Source organism: Colias philodice, chromosome 15 (genome assembly GCF_061535455.1).
Source record: "Colias philodice isolate Cphi_HAF_F1 chromosome 15, ilColPhil1 Martin Lab GWU primary, whole genome shotgun sequence".
Lineage (NCBI taxonomy): Eukaryota > Metazoa > Arthropoda > Insecta > Lepidoptera > Pieridae > Colias > Colias philodice.
Genome location: NC_143100.1, coordinates 3427329 through 3452795, shown reverse-complemented (window position 1 = coordinate 3452795; position 25467 = coordinate 3427329). Strand labels below are relative to the sequence as shown.

Sequence of the window (25467 nt, the reverse complement as noted above, 5' to 3'; positions counted from 1 at the left end):
AAAGCTTGTTTAATTCATATATTTTTAATAACTGTGAAATACACTTCCACAATTGCACTAACAATCAAACCATAAACAACATTTGCATTCAGACTCGCTCTTTTATAGATTAAATTTAACTAGGGGTGCCTGCTTTTCAATATATCTAGTTTTATATGGTACCTATGTTTAAGGAGATAAGAAACGCATACTATCTAATCTTAATTTGTACCAGAGCGTATTGAATGTTGTTACTATAAACGAATTAATAGCTCGATGGCTTCATTCGTATTAACTACTAATAACGGACGCATCATTTTAATTACTAGAAATGCAGTGAGATCTTATAATCTGTGCAAAATTTGGACAAGAAACAAAATAGACAATTCGAAATTAGAATGTTAAAATACCAATATTTAACGAAATAATAATTATACACAATAAAAAATGCATATTTCTAGCTTCAAATAATTGTATATCTTACATAGTATTGGATCTATCTAGCGTAAGTTTTTAAACAATATATTGAAAAACAGACACCAAAAATAATCACGTAGGCTGTGCCTGTAATATACACGATATATTATTTATTAATTATGCATTTATATTGTATAGTATTAAAATTTTAGTATAAAACCTAAAACGCTTCTCATACTTTTTATTATATTATATTTAATTTCTATAATAACGGACTGATACATTTTTTCCTTTAAATTTAGCAATTACACACGCTTAATGATTTTTAACCTATTTCATTTGACAAAACGATATTTTGAATCCAGGTGTGTCATTATACAATACGATAAATTTTTTAAACTTAATTATTTTCCTATATTAAAATGACGATCACAATTTTTAAGTATTGTAAACAATAATTACTATGTTAGTATTATAAGTGAAATGATAACCTTAGTGTGACGATGAAGAAATAGAATACTTATATAAAATCAATAATAATAATCGATTAAGTCATAAAAATCTTCATCGGATTTTCGTAAAAAATAATTTAAAAAATTGTAAAAAAAATTTCGTATTAAAAAGGGGTAAAGACAAAGTAATTGATATAAGAACTTTGTGGCACATTAAAACTTCTACTGTCACAGATTGCACTATGGTTCTTATAAATTCGAAGTATCCTAAAAATGCACACAATATTTGGTGTGAATGACCTATTTGCTACAATTATTCTATCTAACGCACTTTATTTCAATTTTTAAACAATTAAAAACAGCAATAAATTAAACTATTCATGGTTTAAATCTTTACAATTAACATGTAAAAATCTAGCAAAAACTAATTATCTATGTATTTTATTCTGCATCACACATTATATTTGTGATATTATATTCTATGTTATTTCATATCCAAAGATACTCGTTAATATTAATGCACATCAGTCGATTAATATAATTTATACGTAGGTAGGTAAATCGCAATATTGCATCAACGCAACGCCTTAAAATCGTCAAAGGCGATTAAAAATAATACAAAACGTACGAAACATACGAAATACAGAATAAAAATAAACTTGATAATAAAATACTTTCAACAACGATCGAAATAAATCTCAAGATATAAAAAAATGATTTGATTAAACATTTAAGATGAATGACGCGAACGCTTGAATAAAATTCCTGAAATAATGATAAAAGTTTTACTATTTTCGATACCTTTTCGAGGATTCGGTATTATTTAGCATTATATCTAATATATATCTATAATCAGGCGATTAGTATTACATATATTCACTACTTTTAGCAGGAGAAGTGGCTTTTATATCATAAATAACATTGATGGAAAAGACCGATGTTGACACAAAAATAGATCGATATGCAGATAAGATTATTAATTTATCTTTCGTTATTTCCACGTGGAAAATATCAGGTCAATGACCTTGGCTATTATAATAATAGAAGCGAGAAAATCGTTTAAATGTGTCACGTGACGCTTTTGCGTTATCTGTGCCGAAGAAAGGGCGCGAAAAGTGTAACTGTCAAAATCTATGATTTTAAACGTCATTAATCATTATTGGTGTATGTTAATTGTACTTTTGCATTTCCAATGCGTAATACTATCGAAAATGTGTGCATAAGTGTTAGTTATAACTATTTATTATTATAGGTGTAAAAAAACTGTATTCAATGAGTGGACACTTGCCAAACCTAAATATAGTTCTAGTAACTATTAACCCTGAATCTCTTATTTTAATTATCTTTATAATACTCACCTTTCGTATTTCCCACTTATTTGAATTAAAATAAAGCATTGCCAATGCAAAGTCGGTAAAAAATTACTACTAGCCTTCAAGCTTTTTTCTTTGCTACCTATTGATTCTGATTATAATACTATTAAAAATTAATTTCTCGATTACCTATATTAATTTTCACTTCATCAACTTTGGATATAAACATACGAGTGCGTTTCTCGAACGCTTAACACTAAGAACACATTGTATTTGATACCTATTTTTTATTATTTGGTGGCAAATGAAAAAAACATTCTGCAAATTTGGTGAAAACATAATGTAGCGAAGTCTGTGCGTATTATTTGTTACTTAACGGGCGATAGGACAGAATGTCGGTGGTATGAACGCACTCACATCAAAACACATTTGAAAAACATCGAAATAAATGCTTAGTTACTCAAATTTAAGCCAGTTTCACTTCTTGCTGATAAAGCCACTAACAGCTTATTTTGTATATTTTTGAAATTTTAACTGACAGATAAACTAACCAGAACATAAACAGAAGTTATAAAACACTTTTGTTGCTGGTTTCGTAGCACCTGAATACATTTTATTTACTTTACCTGTCAACTAAAATGACAATTATTCTATGAAAATTTACGTTATAACTGCTGAATAAGCTATCAGAGCCATAGCCAGCGTTCACCAGTTTACTCATAACTCGTAATTCCGGAATAAACAATACAATGAAATGCATTCGTATAAACGTTAGTTGTTAGATATAGTTCGTGAAACTAATGTGTATGGGCGCATGAAGGCCCGCGGTGCGTTAGGAGCCGGCCGCCTGTCAGACCGTCAGTCGGGCTTCGCCCATCGGCGATGGGAGTAACGAGCTGAAATTAAAGAAATTCAATTATAAATTCAGAATAAAATATACAGTAGGATATTTTTCTGAATTGACTTTTTTATAAGGAAACATAAAATGTTGTTTTGAAATCTCTGATAGCATAATATATAAAGAAATAAATATATCAAAATAAAAAGTAAATTTTATAGCCAAAAAGGCGATCAATTAAATATTCGAGCTCAATTAATTTTTATCTTCAAATAATGAGACAAAGTGATGTAAAACCAACAACCCAAATTTAGTCATAAAAATAAATAAATTAACAAAATAATCCATCCTATCCCACCTACCCAACTATCTATTAAAAAAAATTAAAAATAAAAAAAGCATTCTCACCCGCACTCCAAAGCGTCTAAATTCCTAGTGGTCGCAGCGCCTTGCCCACTCGCGCCAATATTAGAATTCACAGACTCCGTTCGCGATCCCATGTTCCTCTGTCTGCACATGTACGGTGTGACAGACGGCGATGGGGTGCTTTGCTTCTGAAACATTTCAATGTATAAAAAGATGTTTATAGAAACATGTCGATCTAGTAATGAGTTTACTAAAGCTACTTTATTTGTTGTATTTACTAAATGTATAAAAATAGTAATGTACTGCAAATATGTATATTAAAAAGGTTTTGTATTCTATAATGGTAAGTTTCTATAATGGTAAATTTCAACTAAATGTCTGAGACAAAATAAATTCATAACTATAAATAATCGAAACTTGAAACATCAAATACAATAAACAGAAAATAAAATATACTGTTCAAAGGCTGTGTACATAAACTAGTCAAAGAAAGCAATTTCTACAATTACTATATGAAAAATAAACAAGATCGATACGTTTGCATGATAGGTAAAATTACAGGCAATATTGATTTTGTGAATATACCATTATAATGTAAATGTCAATATCAAAGGCTATTCTTGTATAAGAAAACAAATTTGTATGCAAACAATGTAATTACCAGCGTAAATAATAAATTACTAAAATAGGGTTGGAGCCATTTTTCATATTGACATGTTTATTTTAAAGCAATTTACAATATAAAGGTGTTCTGTGCATAGTAACAGATTTTTTCAAACTAGCAACACAGTCGTGACGAAAATTTAACTCTTTTGCACTTGTCACACAGTCGTAATTTAATCTTTAATCAAATTGATAAAAACTACGTGTCAGTTTTATCTGTAAACATAATATTGTTTCATAATCAGCGTGTAAATTTGTATGGCGCGTGTAGTCGTAGAGATTTGGCGTGTTATTGTTTGTCTTTATGCAATTCGTTATGTTTATATGTACTAATTAATTATTTGATCATTTATTACAGGAGTACTCAGAATAAAAAAATATATTCACATATTCAATGAAGTTTTTTGTTCTTTTGTAAGTAGTTTCAATATATTCAAACTGTTGAATATAATAGTATTTTTATGTACCATATATTGAACTCGTTAAATTGTTTTCTCAAGTGTAGGAATATAATTTAAATCAACCAAATGAGGATCCCGTACAAAGATAACATTGTTATCACGCGCAATAAAACCAGGTTAAGTTCAATGCAAATATTTTACTATTTTTAATACATTTTACATAAGTACAACATGTACATATATTTGGCACATTTACATATAATCTATTCATGATCACAATTGGCAACAATAAAACTATTCAACATCACATACAAGATATGTATATAAATATTATGCGATACAAAAATAACAACCTCCGTGGGTATATAAAATTGGCTAAAAATAACAATTTCATATTAAAGTCTTCGAAACGTCGGCGAAGGGCGTAAGGCTCAGATTGGCTCGGCCCGTCGGTGGCATCTCCTTGAAAAATATTACCGAACCCTTATTGTTTCTAAACTGTAAAACTGCAATTGAAAAAAAAGGAAATTTCTACCTACTATTCTTTTTAATTTAGACTAAATCTACAAAACGTTTGTCGCGCACGCATTCATTGCGGGCTGGTACGTTAGGTGCGTGCAAACGCTATTGAGTATCGTATTTAAGAGAATTATTTATTTTATTATTGAGATAATTTGTTGAATATTTATAACTTAAATTCATTCAGGGATAATAGGATTGGTAGAAGGAATTAAAAGCAAAGGAGATGTTTAATTTTGGATTTAAAATATGATCGACATTATTTGTCATAAATACATTTAATAAAATATTGCAAACTATATTTTTTTAAACATCCACTGCCGTGTTCAATTTTATGGAAAGGTAAAAAATATATTTAAAAATATTTTGATCGAAAAAACAACATCCACACAGTACTTTAAGTTATTACATTTTTATTTACACCACCAAAACTTAACAACTCCTTAGTTTCCTTAGTTTATTCTATGATACATGCTTGTAACAATACTTATAAATATTTTGTAAATGCATTCAAGAAAAGAAGACAGATAAGGAGATATATAGAAGAGAGAGAAGATAAGAATAAAAACACAAACTTTCAGAAATTACATACTTTTTTAACGGATTTAAAACGCATTTATACATTTGAGTAGATCACGCTCAGCGAATCACTATCATGTTCGCTGTAAAGTGTTTGAAGAATCGAAATAAATAATACTTAATATATAAATATTATAATGCATGAGCATTATTATTATTATTTTTATTAACACGTTTATAAGGTTTTGTAATGTCATTCAATAGTAATAAGTAAACTCATAAAAATTTTGTAAATTCTTTCACTACCCTCTTGTCTCCTGTTTGACTTATTTATCTATTTTTAATCCCAGTTTCAATCGGATTTAGCCAGCGTTAGCGGCTAAAACCAACTACGACCACCCATCCTTACCCATGACATTTTAAACCCGTCAAAAAGTATCTTCTAAACACATAACTAGCTTACAATAAGACTTGTTTTTAGCCCGTTCAACTATTTTTACGTTCTAGGCTATAAACAAACAAACAAACAAATAGTACCTGCTGGTTGGGCCCGCAGCAGGTCGCGTTGTGGCACAGGTCGTTGGGCGGACAGTGCAACGCGCACGGGGCTTCCGCGGACGAGCTTATCATCTGTTTATAATATTATTATTTATTATTATATCAATATTGTTTGGGAAAACTACCATTTACATCATTGAGGTATTAATATAGAGAGGACACCACGAACAAAATCTGTGTAACAAGCGCGGCGGCGCCGGCCGGCTAGTGAGTAGACACTTTGTAGATATTCTGTCTTTTATTACTTATAAATTAAAACAAATAAATGTAACAAATAAATATTGTTTATCTTATTAAAAAAATATGAATAAAATTATCAATTAAAACCAATCAATGTAACAAAAAAAAATGGCTTGAGACGATTGACTCTAACTCTTGTTAGAAATAGTTTAGTAGATATGCCCTCTCTAGTACGTAGTACATGGTAACTCAATGATTTACATAAACTGTATGGTATCAACAATAACATTATAGCCAAAGCAAGTATGCTTTAGTTACTGAACAGACATTTACAGAAACTGAATGGATTTGCCCCATTTGCCAAGCTTTTATTAGAATCGATTTTGACCCATTTTAAACGGACATATCTAACTCTAACTTTGTACAATTATCAAGGTTTGGTGACAAAACAATAATTTCATCAATTAAGCGTGTTTTTTGGAAAAATAATACACCAGTTCAATACTACAAAATCCACATAAATGGTTAAAGATATCTTAAATATATTTCTGCAATATAATATTATAAATTGCAATTGATAATTTCAAAGAAATTGTAAGTTTTCTTTCATTTATAGTAAAATAAGTACCTCACTTTTATACCTCACTTGTACCTACAAGTAAGACACACAAGAGCACAAAGTAATAAGTACTTCTAATCTATCTCTCCTTTGTTTGGTCACATGTATGTGATTCATTACACGATCTTCCATTGTATGAATATATTAAACATAATTATCGAACATTCTTATTGTAAATCTATTCAATATTAGTCGCGTTGATATTTGATATATTATATCAACGCAAGGTTTAAATTATTACTATCAAAAATTGATTTTATCAAAGCTAAGAAACCTTCATTCAGGTACAAGAAAATATTTCAGCAACATTAAGTATGGTTTGAGACGTTCCTAACGTCAAATACTCAATTCATAATAACTAGTGCGTAGTTCGATTTTGAAATCATCCCGTTATTCCCTTCTCACACAAAAACCCAGATAAAAAACATGACAATAGTATTAATTTAATTCTATAGCACATATGTATTTATATAAAAGGCCCTTATTATCTAAATATCTAGTCAACTATACTATTGCTAAATACCTCATTCCCATCCAGAGGTAGTTCCACAAACTCAGGCTGTATAGTTGTCGAGTGAATTCCCTCGTTGTGGAAGAACTCCTTCACCTTTTCAGCTATCTTCATGTATTCCGATAAGTTTCTACACCTATTTAACAAAAAGATTATTTAAAAAAATGAAACAAATAATGTATCATATTCATAAATCCTAATTACATTAATTATTATTAAAGAAATATACATATATGTACGTATAAATTGAAAAGAACTTGACGCAGGATAGTCCGGGATACATCGCCCATTTTTGCAAGTGATTACTATCAAGCTAATTTTTCGTGAGTAGCTTTATTTTGATGAGATGCCCAATAATTTCATGTACGAAACTCTCGATTGTGGTAGCTTACAGAGGTAACAAGGATAAAAATTTTTGATTTGACGGTTCTCAAATATTTATTACGCAATTTGTAGGACAATATGTCTGTTGAATTATATAAGTATTAAATAAGTGAAAATAAAAAAATCAGCCGGTTAGTAATCATTTATGATGACTTCGTTATCGATACACATTGGAAAGGGGGACTCTTTGATCAAACCATAGATTTTGTAGGACAAATATTTTTTCGAATAATTTAGATAATTATCTTGACATTGAACAAAAAAAAAAACATTCAGTTAGTAATTAATATTTGAGAACCATCAAATCAAAATATTTTATCCTTGTTTCCTCTGGTAGCTACCACAATCGAGAGTTTCGTACATGAAATTATTGGGCATCTCATCAAAATAAAGCTACTCACGAAAAATTAGCTTGATAGTAATCACTTGCAAAAATGGGCGATGTATCCCGGACTAATAAGGCTACTTTTTATCACGTAAACCAAATATACTATGTATTTATAAGAATCGTATTAGCAAATAATTCATGAGAACAGCTGAACAGTATATTCACAGACACTACACATGCGCAATGTGTAAATGTGTTGAACGTGCCAGCTTTAGTTAATCGGCCTATACCAAGTTAGGTGGTTGGGTGAAATTCTGATGGTAAATTCCTGATATTTTTCAAATCACATAAATTCCCATAACATTTACAAGGAAAATAATTTCATCCGTCATATTATAATCCATAAAATAACACGAACAAAGGAGTATTGTCCATTGTTACTACTGTTAAAACGAAGTTAGTGCACTTATTGAATATTATCAATTCGATAAAGTTCGATAAGACGGAAAGTAAATGATCACACGCGATTAAATTAGCATAAAGCGATTTCGAGTATTGCACTTGTATAAAAGATTTTATCTATGATAAACAATATGTAATTCGTTGTTACTATGTTGACTCGGTAATTCATTGTTAGTTTTGGTAAAATATTGTAAGTCTGTCTGCTTGTCTGTTACGCTTTATGGCTAAACTAAAGCACCGATTTGGATGAAATATAGAATAATAATAATGTACCTTTATTGACCTGTTAAAATAGTACTCTACAATGTAAATAAATTAGGAAATTAAAGCCTGTGAATTGTTTTTGTGAATAAGAATTAATATGGGCGAAGACCTAGTCAAATATAGACTACTATCCAATAATCTACCCCTAAAGGATTGAAATAAGTTATGAAAGATTTTGCTAGTTTTATAGCTAGACTCTGATATATGTCAAGACACTGAAAACAACTCGCAAAATATATACCCAAACGGACCATTCACAATTTGCAAGCATCTTTTACAAACATCTCAATGCATTCTGGTTCACTGACACACTGAAAGACAAAGACTCTTGGCGAACCGCCAACGGGGAGTTTAATTTCGAAAGAGTTTTTCGAAAACACGCAAGCAAATGGGATTACCTTGTTCCATAGTGGAACGGCAAATCAAACTTTTCATTGTTTATAACAAATTATGGAGAATAACTTTGTTGTGAATGTGTTTTATTTTAGTTTCGATTAAAGAGATTTTATAATAAAGATATGGATATACCGATTCTTCTAAGGCTTTCTCTGCAATTTATTCATATTTGGTGACTCAAAAAAGACATATCAGTACAGTGTCGATATTATCTATTGAAATATTTTTAGCTTTTGAAAATATTGCAACATCAGATAATAGATAATAATAATCCACAAAATTGTATTCTATTACTTAACAAATTAATATAATTATACTAATTAGATATCTATCAGTCAATTACTCAGATAAGTGACAAGAGGAATGTCTATAAGTATTTCAGTAGAAATGATCATCAAGTAAATTACATATTTGAAGATAATTACACTAAGACTGAGAACAAAATATTAGAAAAATTATATTTATATTATAAATGTAAACTTTTTTAATTAATAATATGAATGTATTGTCGGTATGTTACGTTTTAACTGTTAAATTTACAACAATAAAAGAGATTCTATTCAATCATTTTAACCCATTTTAACACATATACACATACACAATCATTTTAAACCAACGTCGTCCCCTAGTTTTGAAATCTATACTAATCAAAATATGATGGGATTATTTATTTGAACACCTAGACAAATAGGAACGCTATGCGCGTAAAACCGGGCACAGCTATGAGCTAGTAGACAAATAATAATGGCATAGTTGCAGCAGAATCAGCCTATAAAAAATGGATTCATCCAATTAACTGATGAGGGTATAATATTTTCCTAGTCCCGGTTTTAGACCAATATTGATTTATATAAATGTTTAAGACATGCAGCCAGAAGTGGGTACTTTGAAATTATTTTTATAATCAAATAAAGGTTGTATTTATACATACATAATTACTTAGAATTAGATCGAAAATTAATAATTTTATAGTTTGGCACACGAATTACACAGTTATTAAGTACTAGCTTTCCGCCCGCGGCTTCGCCCGCGTTTTCAAAGAAAACCCCGTTCCCGTAGGATTTCCGGGATAAAACCTATCCTATGTCCTTTCTCGGGTATCAAAATATCTCTATACCAAAATTCATGCAAATTGGTTCAGTAGTTAAGGCGTGATTGAGTAACAGACAGACAGAGAGTTACTTTCGCATTTATAATATTAGTATGGATTAAGCAGACAATTTATATATAAATCCTTATCGACACAGTTTATAGGGCTCCCGTTATCAAGATAACATTATTTGCAACTGTCCTGTTACCCAAGGACGGAGGTATCTGACAGTCGAAGTAAGGAATTTGCAGTGATTCTATCCGTTTATTAGTTTATTTTACTAGGTATGAAATTTTATATGAATGAATAATGCTTTTATTAATAAAAGTAATATATAATTATTATAAATATAAACAGAAACGTGATAATGGTGGTATATAGGATTTTCAACATAGACAATAAATGTAAACGTATCTTAATTTTAAAGCCTATGACCGAGCTATTTCTGTTTCTTTCTAAATAAAACCCAGAATACCAGTTTTACAGTAATATCCTAACCAATTTAACAAGGAAGTAATTAACTAAATAATTACATTGTGACTTATTTATTATGATTAAAACAATAAATTAATGAAACGAACCTTATATGTGCGCTGGCAATAATCCTGTCCCCTGCTAATTGCCACACGTGAAATTCGTGAACAGCCAAAACTCCGTCAACTTTTTCCAATAGACGCCTCTGGATAGCGTCCACCTGGACAAATAAAGAGATAACAATATAATAATGATATTCATATATATTGCACATAAATAATAGATTTTTTGCAACTTGGATAGTTTTTATAAGCATCATATACGAAAACAAACAAACAAGAACGGATTTATGGTTGATTGACAGTTCGACTGTTAACAATTTGAAACGGATCTGGAAAAATTGACAAAAAATAGCATTTGTTTTTAAACAGGGAAAAAAGAGCTTAATCGTATATAGAGTACTAGCTTTCCACCCGCAGCTTCGCCTGCGCAGTCAAATAAAAACCCGCATAGTTCCCGTTCCCGTGGGATTTCCGGGATAAAACCTATCCTATTTCCCGGGATAAAAAGCAGCCTATGTCCTTTCTCGGATATCAAAATATCTCTATACCAAATTTCATGCAAATTGGTTCAGTAGTTAAGGCGTGATTGAGTAACAGACAGAGTTACTTTCGCATTTATAATATTAGTATGGATGGAGATACATGTTATCGAAACGCGTGAAACATTATTGAAGTAACTTCAACCATAAAATGCATTTAAACCAACTTTACATTGACCAACTATTTTCCCAAAGTTCACACAATAAATTAGGTATATTACATAGAGATCCCATTTGTACCTATGTTTCGATAGCACACTTCCAAATCGAGGCCACTATAACGCGAGTGATAGTGGTTTGTTGCGGTTTCTTGTGTTTTCAGCGTCAACGATTAGATATTGAATAAATGATAATTTATTAATGAACACAATATGCAATTGTTACATTATTTTATAGAAAATTGCCCTGCGCTATTTTAATTCAACTACGAATAGGTAAATAACGCCTTATCATTCATGTTACATTTATTGATTTTGATGATATTTACTTATTTAGTTATGTAGAAAACAAATATATATGTCTTCTATTACATAATATATATCTTTGTTTTGGAATAACACATAACGAACAGCGGAAAAACTTTAAAGTTTTCTATAACGCCTAAAAATCTAAATATAACCCACATCAAAGATCCAATTTGGACAAGAATTTCATTCCTATTTTACTCCATTTACAAACAAACAGTTTCTCAAATTCTTCCAAATGTATGTCAACCCGTTACCCATAATTAATACTGTTTAGAGCGTATCAGTATTGTTTTTTTTTTTTTTGTTATAACATTTCACCGGCCAAAGAGCTCAAGCGTTCATAATGAATTTTCACAGCGAGACAATATGACGTTGGACCGTCACTGAATGTCAACATTGTGTTGTATTGTATTTATTGTATTTTGTATAAATATTTTGTTACAGATAAAGAGTGTTTTATTTTTGGTCTGTGCTATGTGTGATTGTTTTTGGAGTATTATCAAACATAAACGCTAAAAATGAAGAAGCATAAGTTATTTGAGTCAAGTGTTACTTTCGCGACGAATAAATAATAATGTCCTTTATACTTCTTTATCAAAATTTTAGTGAACTAGTACATTCGTAAAGGTGTGAATACATCAATAAATATACCATCAAATATAACCACAGACTGTTATTATCATAACGAATAACAAAAAAACCTTTACTACCGCCCATAAAAACTTAAAAACAGACTCCTTTATGAAACAAAAACAACAAAAATAATAAGGCAAAGACGCAATGCACAGTCTCGTTATCGCTTTACAAACACAAGATATGAATGCAACTGTTTGGCTCCACACACACGTGCCGAATTCGCTACTTGTTTTTACCTATTAATTATTCCTATGTTTCCATTATTTATTATAGTTAGATAATTTAGTTTTAACATCAGTTATTTAGTGGTATTGAACTCTCAATTTATCCGTCTTTATTATAACTATCATCTGAATATGAATAACGGTATACAATAAACTACGCAATTATATATATTTAATAAATGTACTGCATAAATTCAATTTTAACATTTTTTTTCAACATCTGTAATAGCTGAATCTATCTCTGATTTACAAAAAATCTATACATATTATGATTATTATATTTTGTCACATTAACAGCAATTCTAAACAATTTTCTAGCTACAAATTATACAGGGTGTAATCGTTAAGTGTGCACAGGCGATTATTCCGTAACTATTACAGATATCAAAAACAAAAACAACGGAAACAGATATCAAAAAAATAATGTAACGTTTTTGGATATTTCTCGTTTTATTTTTAAAAATTTATTATGGCAATTTTACTCATTAGGTTAAGTACTTTCGATATCAGTTTAAAGTTTTTTGATATATGTAATAGTTACGGAATAATCGCCTGTGCACACTTAACGATTACACCCTGTATATTATGTATAACAGAACTAAAACAATCATATTCTCATTACTTTTTTCCGAAATCGAAAACTACCCTCTTTAAATTAGTCCCTATTTACCTGTATATGTGTCGGCACAGTCTGCAGCAGTATGAGCGCTGATTCCCTTAACAGAGGCCACACGGAGGCCAATATGAGGATCACTAGCACGATACTGAGCGCCGGGTCTATGTAGAAACGGTACTCCCACTCTGTGAGCCATACTACTAGCGCTGACGTGACTACTATTAGCGAACCTGTAAGAAAAAATTGGTTGTTTGTAAAGTAGGTTTACGATCGAGATGTTTACGTGATAACATAATGCAGTGGCAGCGCTCGAGATGATACGGGAGATCGGTCCGTCTCTCTCTCGTTATACCTGCGATCGCGCTCGTGAGGTTTTGGTGTGACACAAGTTTCTGAACATGTCACCCGACTAAAACGATTTTAAAAACGTTATCACGTCAAAAATTATAAATTAAAAAGAAAAACAGCATATTATATGAATAACATTAAATATCAAGGTAAGAGAAGTGACATACAGGCAAACAACGAAATCGTCTGTATAAATAAAAAGACGAGTTTATTGGGATACATATAACTCATATAAGTTACGAATGATTGGCTTCAGCCCGCTACACTCTATAGGAAATAATACTCTGATAGGAAATGTGTGCTAATCCCATGTGCTAATGCAGACTATATTCTGTTTCAGTGCAAAATGTAATTTAGATCGTATTAGCGGTTTCGCGTGAAAGAGATAGATATTGACCCATAACTAAATCCGACTTCAGCATTTAATGCCTACAATGTATTCATAATATTTATATTCAAATCATACATTCTTCGGAAACTATTTTGTTTTCGCGCATTATAATTCAGTGCACATATTTTTAGAAGGATTTAGACGGCCTAGCAATTTAGGACAAAAAAATAACATAAATGCGCTTGGATATTAAGAATAGCGCGAGTGCTGCAAAACGCTTCGCTTATCGCAAAGAATTATTTATTTTGGTAAACCATCATTCTGGGTCACCTTTGATTATCATCCTTGGCGATAACATAACCTTGATAGTTACAGAAATATTGTGGCACATCTATGGTAGATTACGATCGATTACTATGTTATTTTATAATTTTATAATCGACATTTAATAATTATCGTCTAACTCGATAAGATTGGCTGGAAGAAAGTGGAGCAAGGCTGGTGGTTCGCGCGTTTGTTCCAAAATAATGTCAATGGCAGTTCTGCCGGTTATCGAACCGCTGCCGGCGTTTGAAAACAAACTTTTTTTAGAATAGGTGATACATACAATTTAACACTATTTAAATGATGTGTGGCAATTTTGTGGAATATTAATTGAATTTTGTAATATTGTACACTCAATCAGTATGTCTCAACGGTGTGCTTTCGCCTATCGGACAACAAATTTTAAAATATACTCAAACACGTAAAATAACCTTCCATACCTATGTATATTTTAAATAATTTTGACATTATATAGCTATTAATACATTCAAATATTCATGCGATGAATTTAAACTGTGTGCAGAAATTCGGCTCATTACTCTGTAGTCACAAACAATACAAAGTATCAACATCCATTAGTCATAAAATAAAATACCTACTTCAATTTTAAATGTAACTATAAATTCAAATGAAATAGAAAGTAAAGGTTGTTAGTTATCAACGACTCTGACGCAGCTTCCAAGGAAAGATACCTATTGGCTATTACTTATTTGTATTTACAAATTACGATTGGCAAAAAATGCAGAACGTGTGACTAACTCCAAAACATTCAAGGATTGATCAATTTCCTCATTGAAAGTTTAATTAGTAAATGCTATTGAATAATAAAAACTTAGTGAATACTCCGGATATGGCCGCTTGGCGTTTTCTCAAGAGTAATGTCAGGTATTGAACATTCCAATAAAATGCTTTGCTTTACTCATTCAATAATATACAGAACTTATTTTATTTCATAATAATACCTAATTATTTTTTTTTTCATTAGCAGTGCAAGGATGGTATGATTTCGATCGACTCCTAGAAAAATATTGTGTGGTTTATTTTAGGATAGGACTGGACTAGCTGGCGTTGTATGAATATTGATAATATTATTTAATTAAGAGGATGAAATTTGGTGTTCCAATTATTGATATAAAATAAACATATATCTTTATTAATATTACATAAATACAAAAAGTTTTTTGAACAAAATTACTAATCCAATTAGGGGTTTTCAAGATTGTTGTTATGTTGTTCAGATGATAATCCAGGATAAAAATCAACACACAAATGAACAACCGAATTATGAACCACTTAGACCTATTACGAGCATTTTAAATTTCCATAAGTAAAATATCTGTAAACAGTACGCGCGCAGTAGCAATTGTTTTATTTACTTGTAACAACAAATTTAACTCTTTTGATCCATGTAATTATCGTTAAATCATTAACTTTTTACATGAAACAGTCAATTACATGTTTTATTATAAAAAAGTAATCGAAAAGTTCATTAGCCGAGTGCCACGAGGCTGAGAGAAATAAATAAAATTTGGTAGATACCAAGAACATACCATCTTATCAAGATGTACGTATCAACATCCAAAGGATTCGATATGAGTTGCCAGTCGCGATAGGTCTGCTGAATCTTAATCTTAGTCAATAAACTTTATCATCTGAATGAATATCACTATTACTCATTAGTGATTATTTCATGTTTTTTTTTAAGAAAAGTAACTAGATATTTTAATTTTTTACCTACAAATGTACGAAAACCGCAACGGCGAATGCAGGCATTCTAATTTAATCAGCCTTAAAACTACCGGTTAAAAATGTTGTAAATATGTAAAAATAATAAAAAAATGGTAACTTGTGACAAACGCCTTAATCTGTACACTCGTTTACTTCTGTATAGTTTACGCTTAATCTACGCGCTTATTATCAGAAGCCCAGCACTTGCCTATTATTCGTATTATTTCATGATACAGCGGACAAAGCAACTGGTAGTTAACGACCACCACCGCCCAATAACATATTCTGCACAAGCCTTACTAACGCAAATGCAAATGGATTGCCACTTAAAATAGATACGGGAAAATATTATAATAAGCGGAAAAAAGGAAAAGGACACCTTAATAAAGGAAAGAATAGGGCTGGATCTAGAAAAGGAGACCTTAATTTATTATACCAAATTTTAAATCTTACCTAAAGCATCCGACAGCACGTGCAAGAACACTCCCTTCATGTTCAAGTGTCCCGGATCCGCAGGTCTGGGCGCTTGTTTGCTTGGCAGTTTGTCGACTTTGGGCGGGACCATTTCGTCCGTTTCCTCAGTATCTGTGGCCGCATGGCCTAGTGCCATATCAGCGTTGCTATTCACGAGTTCGGTCAAGTGCCGCACGTTTGATGGGGGCGGTACACCGCCGTGCGTGTGCCCGTGACTACTGCCGTGCTCTATGGGAGGAGGACTATATTAAATTTCTATGTTAAAAGTGTCTATGGAAATTTTGAAATATTTAGAACTATGTGGATATGGCATATTTTGTTTTATAATAGCGATTTTATTGATGCATAATGATCAACTGTCGAATAATATGTGTTGAAGTTATCTCGTGTGGAAAAACTTTAATGTCTACAACGAAAACTGAAACTTTGCACAGAAACTTATGTCACTTGTATTTAATTATAATTACAAATGCATTTGGCAACCAAATAAACTTATTAAGAATATTTATAATAGATGAACTATTTCAAGGAAACCCATTAACATGAATTTGTTGAAACTTCGAGATTAATTTATACTAATGCACCTTGTCCAGAAAGGGAAGGGTTAGGCACATTCTTCGAATAAACCACTTTCCCACGAAATCCTCACTGTCGCTATGCACAATCCTATATCTGTTTAACAATCATACATACAAAGGGATTCTCGCGAAATTAATACATTGTTAGTTCCAGGAAGGAACGACGGCAAAATGACCCCGAATGAACTGGGACGTTGTTTTTATTTATTTAAATCGAATCGAATAATAACCAGACGCTCCGTTAGCTGATTATGCGATGAATTAATTAAAGCTTCCAATACAAACATCGGTCCTACTATCATCATGTGTATTTTATAAGTACTTATTTACCAGTGTAATCAAATGAAGACAATTTTTCCTACAATATAAGTAAACCAAAGACTTATATTTCATACAACTAGGGAATTCCTATCATCTTGAAACATAAGGGAATTTAGTAATGTCGTAATCAAGTCAAGTAAATACTTGGCCACCGATACATACCAAATTATTAATGTGCTCACGCACGTTGTGAACTTGTGAACATAATATAAAGTTCATTGGCTGCGAATATTAATCTACTCTGAATATTTATTATTTCCGTATCATTTTCGACGTTAAGGCTTCTTTAAAAATATAGATTTTGAGAAAGTTGATAAGAAATTTAATTTCAGCGGTAAGACGTGAACTTACTCTGAAATTGCGTATCGTTGTACTGATACATTTAAGTATTTTAAATATTATATACAGTTTACTGGTTAGACGTGAAACGTTTTGCGAATTTTCTAACCGTGAGGATAACTCATCACGGCACAGGAAATAAAAAAAAAGAAAATTATGTAAAGGTGCGCACGGAAGCAGAAGTCAGTCAAGTCCTATTTCATCGCTCTAGTAGTCCTATGGGACAGAAGACGGATTACTTTAGAAAATAATCGTAAGCTCCATGTGTTAGTATGGAAACATGAAGGTTACCTACAATCTACATACATAATTTATGAATGTTATGAATTGGATGTTGAATATAAGTCGTATTCATTATTATACCAATTAAATTGATACCCTATGAGTGCTTTATGATTGTTAAGTTGGCAAGTTGGTACCTTTATTGATAACATGCAATTATTTCACAAGTATTGTTATCATTATTGTCGGTTATTGTTCTATTTCGTACGGCGTTAGAGCGTTAATTTCAATATAGGTAACAATAAACTATCCGAAGTCTATTGTCTTACGCCACTGTTGTGTTAACTCCGTTGGTTCGTTGAGTCATTGCCTTGCGATCGATGAATACTACGACGGTAGATCGTGGTCGATTCTTAACACATCTATCTGTTAATACAATATAAATTGAAAGATGACGTCACGATACAAGCCCATACTTCTCGAAGGCAGGCAGTGGTGCACATAGCACCCTTTATTCGCCACTTATGCCTTATCCGAGTCTAATCTCTAACTTCGAACAGCTGTTGAGAAATTCAAAATGCAAAGTAGGTGCTATTGTTACAATGACTAATTCGGAACACAATTCAGGAGCAGACAATACAGTCGAATTACCAATAGTTTAAGAAGTCAGTGATTCTTCATACTAATAGTCTGTCGATCTCCGACCTGAATAAAAAAGCTATGTATAGCGCCCGGAAAACGTCTTGGACCAAAAGTGGCGTAGTTTGTGCATTCAGTTTTAGTACATTTTTATATGCGCAAGATTCCCCCACTACGCCAAAAAATTGTCAAGTTACGTGCCGGCAACTATATACCTATTAACCCAAGGTATCCCATAATATTTGGAGAATTTTCTCATCACTTCTCATTTTGCTCCAATATAACATACGATTATTATCATAACATTGATTCATCAAACGGTATGGTACGATACGTTCAGTCTTTATATAATCTTTGCTCAAGATTGTAATAACAATTTGCTACAGGTACCTATTCGAAAAGGCCTCTAAAATTTTTCGTGTTTAATTTTACTGCCATATAAACAAAAGAAGTCATGTTAATGATTTTTGATCGCAACTACATACATATACATATAATTTATAAATTAGTAATTACAGTAGGTAATCTATGGATAGATGAATGATACATAAATATACAATGATGACGAAAATCTCGTGTTTATAAATATGGTAATTGGTAAACAGATTGTAACGTTTAAGGGCAAAAACAATATTAATACTTTTAATACATTGATAAATCTACTATTATCCTATGCAGATTTTATATCTATGTCTCATAAAAAAAGACATTAACACGATTAAAATACTAATTTATCACTCATGTGTAAACAATTAAAATCTAATATTGCTTGGAAATGAGATAAATAAATGCAATCAATTTGTTACTAATCCTTTTGCTAAAATGAATTTTCTATCTCAAAACGTGTCCACCGTTCACTGATCTGATTTTGGTCATTTATCGAGTTATGAAATTACAAATAGAAAGGCTGTTAAAATTATATTAGAGGTGTTGTTTATTGATTTAGTTGTAACTATGTAAGATATGTATAGAGAAGAGTATCTAGAAATGGGATATAATTTACGTACATTATTCTAGGTTGATAAAAAATATGCTAGTATACGTACTAGTTATACGTAACCAGAATAGCATACATGGAACTAATTCAAATACTGTATTAAAATACTATGGTTTATTACCCTACGTTTGTCCTATAGTTTTTATCGTATGTTTATACCTATTGTGCTAATGCAGTCTGTAAACACTTAATTTAAACGTCTTTATTTACAGCACTACTTCACAATACATTATCGCATTTAGAAGAAACTTATCAAGATCATACTTTTTAATTTTAAATATAATATTTGTTCATGTTAACTACTTAGTGTTAATAAAATCTCTTTTATCCTAGGCATTTGTCCCATTCGCTCCAGTAAATAAATATTAATACAAGAAAAAATGAAAAAATGCCACCTTTGAATTTAGTAGGTCTCTGTATAAGCTTTAATAATTAAAACGATTTCCAAATTTCCCTTCAAATATACACAATGATATAAACCTTTCTTCCCTCTTCCTAAGTAAAAAAGTATCGATTTATTTTACACATAGTTTAGCATACATTAACCATACATACCATGAAACAGAAACAGCCCCACAATATTCAGGATTAGTCCCAGAGTGCCGACAGCGACCAGCAGTTTCGCGTTGTGTATAATCTCAATATTGATGAACCTCTGCACCGCTTCCACTGTAATACTGAAGCATAGCGCCACTAGGAACACGGCATTCACTAAAGCACCTAGTACTTCCGCCCGCGCCCAACCGAATGTGTTCTTTGACCATTTCTTTGGTGACATCTGGAGAAAAAGATTAATGTTATCTATGGTAGATCGTAGGTATAATAATATCTACGATTCCAGGTTGAAATAATGATTTTAACCTGGATATACAAAGGATTGTACACTACGAATATGTCGAATATATGAATAATTGGAAATAAGTGTGTTTTATAATTTTTAAGGGCCTCCTCCTCTTTTGGAGTCGGTTAATTTGGCACACGGATATAATTACATTTCAATTTCCATATTTATTAATTATACCTGTTTAAAACACATGATTTCCTTATTAGAAAATAAAATAATAAGTCTGTATGTGACGAATTGTACCATACGAAGAAAATGAATCATGCGGGTCCGAAGAAACCGGAAATAATTTTGTTTACCAAGGTGATGGTGTATGTATGTCACGGCTAAAGGTAGGTGAGAACATAAACTTAAGATTAGCCGGCTAAACTTAGGTTTATTTTCGACGAGGTGTTAATGTTAGTTTGTTCTATCTTTAGCCGGCTAAACTTAAGTGTAACCGCAGGCCCGTGGCTAAAAATGTCGGGGTGGGTAGATTTGGTTAGCGCCGGGCCGGTGGAGGGCTTGAGGGGCCCGCACAGTGCCAGAAAACACTCGCCCTGTTCCTTACATGTATTATAGTAACCAAATCTACCCACCCCGACTCAGGGCAGAAAGCTGGTGGCTAGGTTAGGTTAGGTTAGAACTCTTAAGACCCGCACGAGCCGAGCGAGCGCAGCGAGCGTGCTGCGGCAGCAGCCGGCGAAGTGCCAGAAAACACTCGCCCTGTTCCTTACATGTATTATAGTAACCAAATCTACCCACCCCGACATTTTTAGCCACGGGCCTGCGGTTACACTTAAGTTTAGCCGGCTAAAGATAGAACAAACTAACATTAACACCTCGTCGAAAATAAACCTAAGTTTAGCCGGCTAATCTTAAGTTTATGTTCTCACCTACCTTTAGCCGTAACATGTATATGTAAGATATTATATAATACTACTTGAATTGAGTTTAAATTGCAAAAAGAATTTTACAAAATTGTTACATTTTTTTTTCATCGCGTTTTTTTTAAACCAATTTTACTTTACCTAACTTAAAGCTACCAATTACCTACGTCCTTTTTGTTAACGTTAAAAATTAAAATACTTAAATTAAATATACCCACATAACATTTTTAAATGTCATTTTATTTTTATACGTAGAAGCCTATTTCTGTTTAAAATACGTCATACAACATGAATTAATTCCTGGAATCAATGGAATCCTACGTTAAAATTTGATCAAATTTCCGATAAAATACAAAGTTAATTTATCATTTTGCTGTGTTGTCGATGTCGACAGACTTAGACTACAATTATTACGGTTTCTTTTCAGGTAAAATGTGTAATTATTATTACATGATTGACTTGTTACTATCAAAATATAAAAATATATTATTATATTAGGCTTATTAAAATACGATCTTTAAATCCTTATTATTGTTAACTTTGTGTCGCCATTGCCATATTAGAAGTGAATGTTATTTGACAAAAGATTTCATAATTGAGAGCACCAGCCACTATTAGTTGTAATGTGGTCGATGTTGTAACAAAACTAGATATTTATAAGTATTGATGACAAAATTATGCACGGTATATTGCTTAACTTTAGACTGAGGTAAAAAGGAAAATCCCTGTGAATGACAGATATACTGTTGAGTCATTTGTACTATACCAATAGTATTTCTCGATACTCTGAGGAATGCCGTACTAGAATATCCGTTTCTGACGTCACGCAAGGTCTAATGCAACAGTTGTATGCTGAAGTAAAACTTGAAGATTGAATGAAGGTAGATTATAATTTATAGATACCAATGCTAACTTGTTTAAAAAGTTATGCTAACTAGTTAATAAGTTATTTAGTTCAAAAGAATCAAGGCATTGATTATTATTTGTTTGTGTAATACGTAATTTTTCGAAACACATTCCAAATACATATACTGGGTGGTAAAAAAAAATCGTCTCCAGGCGGGATTCGAACTCGCGTTTTCGCATTACCGTGGCGACGCATTATCACTCGGTTACCCGTGGTCCAACCAGATTTATAACTTTACTAGCTGACCAGGCAGAAGTCTGCCTTACCTTATCCTTTATAGGTATAAAAAATCGATTTTGTACATCTTGGGGTATATATTCGGGGTTGTAAGCATTGAGTTACTATGTAAATGGTTGTAAGCGTTCTAGCAGTTTTGGAGGAGTTACAAATACATTTCCAGAAGTCATTATTTTTAAATAGCAAATTACGTTGCATATGTATAAATAAGTAATATTTTTAGATGATACCTACGTAAAATATAAAAACATTGATACATACAAGGGCATTAGTCCTTTTAGAAGTAATTGGAAAGATATAAATAAAAATTATCTCCAATAAACGTTATAAACATGTTTGGTGAGAACAAAAAAGTCTAGTACAATGGAAAAAATAATTAATTGAAGGCGAATGATATTATATCTAAAATATTCGTAAAAAATACAACAGAAAGAAAGCGTCCTCAATTCCAAATTGATTCTTATTATTGTCATTGGCTCTATTTATGTTCTAAAATTCTTTATATTATTAGAATGTGTTTTTGCATTTCATAGGTGTGTTAATAATAGCTCCGTGTGTTTTATGTTTTATTTTTTTAGTTCAAAACTGACCAGTACTTACGTCATACAAAGTAGAGGTGTTTGTCTGTTCAAATTATTGAAATTGAAGAGCCTTTGTACTGTCAAAACAACAGCTTCTTTTTTAGTGTACATGAAATTATATATGGTGATAAAACAAAGATAGAAGAAGCATTAATTTAAAATGTTGTACGAAGGTTATATTTTTTTGAACTAATTCAGGCTATAAAATTATCCAGAGGTTATTCACCAGAGGACTGTATTTCCAAGTAAGTAACATAGGTATTTTTTTGTTCTATCCAAACATACTCAATAATTAGGAACTTTCTACAGTTTATTGAAATATTACTATTAACTTACCTTTACAGATAAAAACGCTATGACCAGGGCGGCAACATCACTGAGCATGTGAAAGGAGTCCGCCACAAGTGCCATGGAATTTGTAACATAGCCAACTACTAGCTCCACTATGAAGAAACTACCCGTCAACCATAACATCGATAATAATCGACATTTCTTTCCAGAATACTTCCCCATCTTGCCTGTGAACAAAATAGGTAAATATTAGCCAGATTGATCACTACATGTACTTCATCATACATTTAACATAGTCTAGGAAAGTACTTTTATAAAAACAAAGGTATTTATTCTGATTGTAGGTACTTATCAAAGATCTGATTAACATACCAAATTATTATTTGAAATAGCAAAGGTATTTCTTTTATTCCAATTATACTCCTTAAGTATATTAATTAATAGTTTAGCTAGATCGCCCCAGCTCCACCTAGGTTGAACTCTTTTTTTTAATTTTTATCAGCTATTCTAATAAGCTTGGAGATAAATTCAACAAACCAAACATTATTAAAATCTGATCAGCCCATCTCGAGTTATAACAGGTCTATCTAATACAACTTTCTTTTATGTATCATGTGGATTATTCTATTTAACTAAGTTTTAACACATCAGTAACAAATTGTAAAGACTTTATACAACCGCTCAAATCGGTGTCCAACTACAAGCACATGACACATGTGCGTGCAACTGGGAAGATGTTATCGCTCGTCACATACATAGAGAAATTTGAAAATAACCAGTGTTTGATGACACTGACATCATAAAAAAGTAAGTAAATACATTTTTTTTTGACACAGCCCAACCAAAATCGATCGGAATTTTTAAGAAGCTTTGTGTCTGTACTATTTATTTACTAATGTGCTTTTACCTCATAATCAACACTGTTCAAATGTCTACCACTGCAAAATTGCAATTAGTAAATGATGTGTTTAGACTTTACCCTATATATTCAAATACATAAGTTTGAACACAAATTATCATCTTCAACTTCAAATGTATTAAACCTACTTGCATAAACTCAATATAACTTAACCCATTGACCACCGAGCGGCCCGATCGGGCCGAGACACAATAGATTTTCTATTGTGTCTGTGATCCGAGGACTGACGGATTAATAAACAAAAATAACCTCATCCAATTTTTTATTTACATATTTAGGAAAATGTGAATAACTTGAAAAATAATTTGAATGTGATTTCACATGAACTTATTGATTAAAAAATATATTGACAAATAAATCATAAAATCTGAATAAAACTTCATTGAAAAGAGATCTTTTACCAAAATATAAGAAGTGCAGCTGCAATGATGCAATCAGCTTTAATGGTAGTGATTAGTATTTTACAATTAGTATGAGTAAAGCAACTGATAACTGCCTTTGCACTATGGTTGCAGCATACAATTTCCACTTTCCAGATACTTTAAAAATAGACATTACAATGTATTTTGTTGCAAATAAATATAATTATATTAGGACACTCATTGAATATTATGTTAATTATAATTTGTGGGTGATAGTTGTTTACACTAAAAATCGATGAATATACTTACAGGTTGTTTGTGAAAAATTAAAACCAATAGAAATATTTAGTATGTTCCCATTAGTATGTCCAATGTCAGTGACTTCAATATAGAAAACGCAAAATCATTTGACAAAACGTTGCTCACTTTATATTGATTCAACGGTTGACCACCGAAAATCCTAAAGCACCTCCGATGGCAGGATACGATAACCATGTAGCACAAAAATAAAAATATTGCACTGTATTCACGATTTAAAAAACGGTACACCAAAGAAATCCTAGGATATCGTGAAAGCTAGTGATAATGTAAAATTACATAAACACTACAATTTTTTTAACAATGGTTCTTTGCACTCGTTCATTATTAAACTATAACGATTTGAAATTTGAAACACAGTGATAAAGCACTGCAACTATGTATTTATAATAAAAATTTTAACAATAAATGCGAGAATTGGCGTATGGCTAGCGTACTTCATCAACGATCTACTATGAAGTACGATTTACATTTTACGAACGACGGATCCACAGATTAGGTATTAGTACGAGTACGGATCATCATTCATCCGAACAATTCAGACAGAACATAATTGCTCCG

At 31.4% G+C, this 25467-nt stretch overlaps 1 protein-coding gene across 5 annotated transcripts; it reads right to left on the bottom strand.

Annotated features, from left to right (window-relative positions):
* Positions 1-5: 5 nt before the first annotated feature.
* Positions 6-25365, bottom strand: ZnT63C (solute carrier family 30 member 1). 5 transcript variants are annotated; one of them, XM_089704156.1, is made up of 10 exons: positions 24898-25365; positions 23353-23534; positions 20134-20356; positions 16462-16710; positions 13332-13507; positions 10841-10953; positions 7348-7471; positions 6005-6097; positions 3408-3553; positions 6-3057 (listed from the first exon to the last, which is right to left on the bottom strand). In XM_089704156.1, exons 2-10 carry the CDS (start codon positions 23527-23529, stop codon positions 3012-3014), a joined length of 1347 nt encoding a protein of 448 aa, XP_089560282.1. In that variant the 5' UTR covers positions 23530-23534; positions 24898-25365; the 3' UTR covers positions 6-3011. The 5 variants fall into 5 exon arrangements, with proteins under 5 accessions (XP_089560282.1, XP_089560284.1, XP_089560283.1 ...); XM_089704158.1 differs by having other exon boundaries at positions 3408-3550; XM_089704157.1 differs by having other exon boundaries at positions 25015-25365.
* Positions 25366-25467: the final 102 nt, after the last annotated feature.

What these genes read in the sequence shown, in the direction of transcription:
- ZnT63C (XM_089704156.1), bottom strand. Translation starts at nt 23,529, where the DNA reads ATGGGGAAGTATTCTGGAAAGAAATGTCGATTATTATCGATGTTATGG. An exon ending in TAGCGTTTTTATCTGTAAAG is followed by an intron (nt 20,357 to 23,352) that starts GTAAGTTAATAG and finishes CTTTTTCTCCAG; the next exon opens with ATGTCACCAAAGAAATGGTC. An exon ending in GGGGCTGTTTCTGTTTCATG is followed by an intron (nt 16,711 to 20,133) that starts GTATGTATGGTT and finishes CTCCTCCCATAG; the next exon opens with AGCACGGCAGTAGTCACGGG.